The sequence below is a fragment of the Platalea leucorodia genome (assembly GCF_965183815.1).
Source record: "Platalea leucorodia genome assembly, chromosome: 21".
Lineage (NCBI taxonomy): Eukaryota > Metazoa > Chordata > Aves > Pelecaniformes > Threskiornithidae > Platalea > Platalea leucorodia.
Genome location: NC_138843.1, coordinates 4095227 through 4101226, shown reverse-complemented (window position 1 = coordinate 4101226; position 6000 = coordinate 4095227). Strand labels below are relative to the sequence as shown.

At 50.4% G+C, this 6000-nt stretch overlaps 1 protein-coding gene across 2 annotated transcripts in view; it reads right to left on the bottom strand.

Annotated features, from left to right (window-relative positions):
* Positions 1–2838: 2838 nt before the first annotated feature.
* TIMM44 (translocase of inner mitochondrial membrane 44) overlaps positions 2839–6000 on the bottom strand; it is a 28929-nt gene continuing 25767 nt past the window's right edge. For both annotated transcript variants that reach the window (XM_082331298.1, XM_082331297.1), the window contains one exon: positions 2839–3878. In XM_082331298.1, coding sequence (XP_082187424.1) covers positions 3759–3878 — 120 coding nt within the window. In that variant the 3' untranslated portion in view covers positions 2839–3758. The remainder of the gene's footprint in view (positions 3879–6000) is intronic.

The following is a 6000-nucleotide window of genomic DNA, read 5'->3' as shown; positions in this document are numbered from 1 at the left end:
TATTATTATTATTATTATTATTATTATTATTATTGTATTTAATCCCCAGTGGAACAGGCTGGAGATGCAGCCCATGGGTGCAGATCTCCCCGTCCCGGGTGCTCTCCCTGTACCAATTTGACTCATTATCTTTTTTTGAGAGAGATTTATAGGCACCCCCAAGACCTCTCCACACAGCAATGCCTTTACAGCAGTGTCGTCGTGGTGGCTGCCAGCAAGCCCAGGCCTGTGCGGTGCTGCTATAACTCAGTGCTGCAAAATATTTACAGCCCACTGTAAATCTGCTCGCTCATAAGAAGTATTTAAAAATAATTTAAAATCCTCCTCCTGCTATGGGCAGGCTGAGCACTGCCTTTCTAGCCAAACTATCTGTACGTCCCAGGAGATTGCTACTTGTAACTACCTAAAAAAAAAAAAAAAAAAACAACCAAAAACCTAAGATAATTAATTATCCCAAGAGCTAAAAAATAATTACGTTACACTTCCCTCTGAGATGCAGCAAGTGAAATCTCTCCACTGTCCCCTTAGCGCAGAGCAGCTGGGATTTGGGGACGAGGGATGTCCCAGGGCAAGGGGGAAAGGGGTTCCTCCTCGGGCAGGAGCCTGCTGCAGGCACACCTTCCCCACGCTATCGAGGATGCTCGCCACGACCCGCAAACTGTGGGGAAAGAGTTTCAAAAGCCTGGCGAGCAGCTAGGCCCCCATCCCATCCCATCCCATCCCATCCCATCCCATCCCATCCCATCCCATCCCATCGAGGCTCTGCCGAGCGAAGTGGCAGATCCGCGGTGCCCAGAGGTTCACCTGAGCCCCTGCCAGCATCCGAGAGGGATGCGGGGTGCGGAGTCCCTGGCTCCATCCCAGTCTGGGCTTGGGCAAAGGTCTGAGAGCGGAGGAGCCAGGCAGGGACAGCCTCCACCTCTCCCACAGCCGCTATGGATGTCTCCGAGGTGAGCAGAGCTTAAAGACGGTTTATTTCAGCAGCTGCGATTTCTGCTGCTTCTCGAAGCTCCCTCCTGGGCTGGGGCTCTCTGACCCGGCCCGGCCAGCAGCTCACCAGCTTGCTCACGGCGAGGAGCAACCCCAGCTTCCCAGGCCCCGCACCACGCACCGCTTTTGCTGGAAAACCAAGAGATGGATTTAGCGCCGTCACCTTGAATCCCGAGGTGACCAACAAGCCCACGCTGCAGACCAGGCTATGGTGAACGCTGGGCAGACGCAGCAGTCACCAGCACAGAACCTCGGCGGTTAACCCTCACTCCTCCTCCGTGGCTGAAATCTCACTGCGTTTCAGTAGCTGCCTTCACGCCACCGCATCTCGGCAGAAAAGCTGCTAACGAGCAGCGAGCTGGTGGGCACGTCCCGCGTACGTGCCAGAAACCCGAGGGAGCAGCCAGCACCCCGACGTGCGGGGCAGGGAAGGAATTCCCAAATACCGCAGCGGGACCCCGGGTACCACCACCCCGCTGGGAACAGGCTGGGCTCGCTGCCGGGGCAAACGGCGACCCAGCGTTCACAGGTTAAGGCAACCAAGACGAGACCCTGCTAACGCCCCACGGCTGGCTTACGGCAGCTGTCCTGGGCAGACCAGTTACTTCTCCACTCTTAATTCAGATCTTTTTTTCCCCAGCACCAGTTAAAAAAAAAAGTGAAAAGCACACTGATAAAAGACTCGGACAAGAGGTTGCACATACATACCCGGGCTGCTGTAGACTCCGGTCTGGTTGGCGACCGCTGCATCCAGCTACTGAGGAAGCAGGGCAGGAGATGAGCCGCCCTTATTTTCAGAGGGCACTGCCTCCATTTCTGCACGGTCTTGGCGATGAGACTTTGCCCATCCCTGATGGCGTTCAAGAAGCACCTCAAAGACATTCATTGCCAACACTGCATTTGCACTCAGCGGTCCAGACGTTCAAATGGAGAAGTCTCTGCACACACGACACAGCCGGCGTGCAGAGATGTTAGATGGGATCTGTCCCAGAAAGAGCCTCGCTGAACGAAGCCCGCATCAAACATTCATCCACCATTCCTGAAGGCAGTCAGATACAGGGATTCCCCATTTCATAGCCGATTTCTGCACTGTGGAATTTATTCTGTTCAGATCTTTAGGTTGTGTACTAGGGCTTAAGATATTTGTGTAAAAATCTGAAATTATTTCACTGGCAAAAGCACCAGCGAGAAAACTGTGTGATGAGGGAGGCAGCAGGGACCACGTCCCCCCGCAGCCTGAGCGCAGCAGAAATCCCGAGGGCGGCAGGCAGACAGCGGCTGCGGGCATCGTCCAAGGGGACAGGGCAGGCTCATTGCCTCTCACTCTAAGAAAGCTGCTGGAGTTCAATGTCTCACCCAAGGGCTGTGAGATCATCCCATTTACACTCAAAGGAACTGATCCGGACACTGAGAAGAGAAGGAAGAACTGGCAATGATTCTCTTTAATCATAATGTCAAGGAAGCGCTGTCCTGCATCACCCTGTTTTGTGCACAGGCAGACCACAGCAGCAGATCAGTCCTTTGATTTCCTATTCCACGTTCCATTTTTTTCCCCCCAACCTCACTTTCCATTAAGAGGAGGCAGCTGACGAATCGACCCACATCACAGCTCTCCAACTGAGCCTCCCGCAGAAGCCCAAAACCCAGAGTCCGTGTGAGCGCGCCAGCAGCTCCCCCTCCGACGCCTTCCAAGCGCTACCTGGGACGCGCCGGCCCGGCGCGCCATCCCCCTGAAGCACAGGTCCGTCTGGCGAGGAAAACCGCGCTCGCAGTGCACTTTACAGGGTAGGAGTGGGAACTGCGTCCTCTTTTCTCATCTCACATAATAAATACCTGAGCTCCAAGAGGTGATGTTCTACCTGTTATTGCGTTTTATTTATTTATTTACTTTATTTTGCTAGTCTGTCCATCCCTCCTCCTGCCCACTGTTGTAACACTCTGCCTGCTTCCTCGTAGCCAGTTACAGCCTTGTCTCCTCCACGCCATCAGATTAACCCAACCGAGAAATGTAGTCGTGCACTCTTTAGTGGTACCAGCTGACACAATGACAAGAACACCAGAAACAATAATGTTTCCCCCGCAAAGCTGTGGATATATAAATATTATCACTGGCAGCAAACTCCACCCCTGCAATTGGCCTCGAGAACCTGCCTGATGATGCCAGCGCCTCCATCCCGACTCCGCTCTGCGCCAACAGAGTCCTGTGCAAAGTCCTGATTGTATTTGGTTTGGTAAAGTGCAAGACACTGCAGCAACAGAAGGCTCGTTGGTGCAACGCTGTACAAGAGATGTACGTTAGCTGAGACCAACATGTCTTAAAAGCACCTCTAAGATCTTTTCAGGGATGCTTTGAGGCCACCAGAGGATGACAGCAGATGGGAACTAGACCTGTCACATCTCACTTTCCAGTACCCACCTCTGTCCATCACTGGAAGCACTGGGAAACATACAGGACCCAAACCAGCCTCCTTCAGCCACAATTAAAAAAGGAGCCAACAGCAGCTGCTAGTGTCTTAGACCATTCACGTTGACATCTACCAGACATCCTTACAGTGCAATACTACACGGCAAAGCGTAAGGCAGATCTGTCAGACTCGTCCAGTTCGTTACAGGGATTGGTATAACGAGGGCACACCGAATAGCCTGTTCTTCTGAAAAGGAACCAGTCTAGCCTCTTTCCCCCCCAGTCCATCACACAGCAGGCTGGTGCAAGTTCAGAGACGGCGTTGCTTCAGAAGAGGTGCGGGAAGCCCTTGGATGAATTCTTCTCAGAGAACCTGCTCGGTGCTCGATGAGGAAATGTCCAGTAACCTCCACGCAGCGTACGGGTTGAGTTCATCCTGGTCTCTGCAGAGGGCCCAGACGTACAGCATCCGCAGAACCTTGTCCTGGAAGGAAAATCCTGTCGTTAGAGCGTGCGCGAAGGTCACAGACCTCCTAGCTCAGAGCTGATGGGGACATGCTCCCCACTTCCTCCAGGGTTTGTTCTTACGATTCTGCTCTCTGGTTCTAAGCTCGAAGGTCCCGAATAAGGATAGCTCCAGCAACACCTACTAATTGTGGTCAGAAACTTACCATGGTCAGGAACAGATCAACTTTTGATTTCCAAAAACAGAATTCAGGTTTCCAAATATCTCTAGCTGACATACATTAACTGGCACCACTGCCGGGTTTGATAATATTTGACCTTATTTTTAAATACAAATTTCTGGTTTCAAATTGGTTCGGCCGCCGGGCTGTACTGCTCTCTGTAACCTTCAGTCGAGTTTAGGCTTTCTCCTGGGGCTGAACTCTGCCTCTCCCACATCAGCCTGTGAGCGGCGTCCCCTCCCCACAGCTACATCACCAGCTCTCACGCTTCAATTGGAGCAGCTCAAATTAACCAGAAATTATCACCACCAGGTCTCAGGAGAGACACAGTTAAAAAAACCCAACATTTATCAATGCAAATCAGATCACACCAAGCCCAGCCACAGCGTTAGCCGCTGACACGCACTAATTCTGCAATCAAACCTTCGCTGGGCAGGCAGCGCTTTCACCGTACGGGGTTACAGACCGAAAGAGAACTATAAGCTTTTCCATCCTTGATGCCTGTAAGGAGAACGCCAGCAGTTTTGTTCTTAGTAAGTGAATCAGGATGAAAGCTGCATCTCAGCACATCCTGAGGCCATCACTCACGGTCGTGTGAGAACAACTCCCTGGAGAGTCACCGCAGCTACCTGTGACAACGTCTGAGCCTCTCCCAGGAGAGAGGTGACGCTGCCCGTCAGAGACCGGGCCGCCAGGAGCCCGAATCCGGCACAGCGTCACAGAGCCATTCTGCAAATCAAAGGTTACTTTGATTTTATCATTTAACTATTAACCACGGAGAGTATTTCCCGCCGATAAGGAAGTATCACCGAGGGATCAGACTGTGCATCGGCTCAGCTCCCAGATGTGTACTTAACTACTACACTTTTGATCAAATGTGTGAATCTAGAGGTTATAATTTAGGTACACAAATGCGACGGGGGAGACTTTCTGCACCAGACCAGTCATTAGAAAACTAATGCTTTAGAAATATCACACATCATAAAGTCATTTTTTTCTTGTTCAGTGTTTCAGAAGATTAACTTGCTTCAGCTCTGCTCAGAAGTGTTAAAAGGGATTGAAAACGTGAGTCGTACACATGTTTGGGATATGTCGGAAGGAAGAGCAGAGGGGACAAGAGAAGAAAAAGAACAAAACTTTTGCCTGCTCGAGACAGGCTGTACACTGATGTACCAGCCACAGCAATGCTATAGAACACTAAGTATAAGCTCAAAGTGAAGTGGGTAACATAACTGATTTTATACAATATATAATATACGATTTATACAATAACACATTGCCAGTGGAACCTTAATTTGTATGATTTTTGCGATTCGTGATTTTCAAAGTCCATTTTGTAAGGTTGTGTATGAAAGGCAATTTAATCATACACTTCAGCATCAAAGCTCTGCTACATCTGGAAAAGTTTATGTTCTTGAACATGGGATTTCTGAGGGGATGAAGAGCAGATTAAGCTTAGAGTCGCTGGTGATCTCGCAGCATGCAGTACTGAACAAGTACCACAGCTTTCTTCCTGGAAATGAGATGCGATAAAACATAAAAATTACGTGTTTCCGAAGCGGAGAGATTTCTGGTTTTCTGATCTGGTGATTTTATTAATAGGGTACATCTTAATCCTCAACGTACAGTGCATGCTGCTGCATGTGTTCACAGAAAGTGGGGCAGCAAAGGTGCGGCCTCCAAAGGCAGATTTCTATCACGGCCATGCATGCAAGGCGAAAATTTGTCCTTTAATCCCACAGTCTGCTATGACAAACTGCGTCCTGTCTCACAGTCCTTCAGGACCTAATTTTAAAAAGATTCCCTTGACTTTGCCGCACTGTTCGATGGGCTGGCTAAGGCCTCGTTTTCCCAGATTGATTTTGTGCTGCTCCATGGGGATGCCCTACGTTCACCACCACCACACCTGGTCCAGCCCCG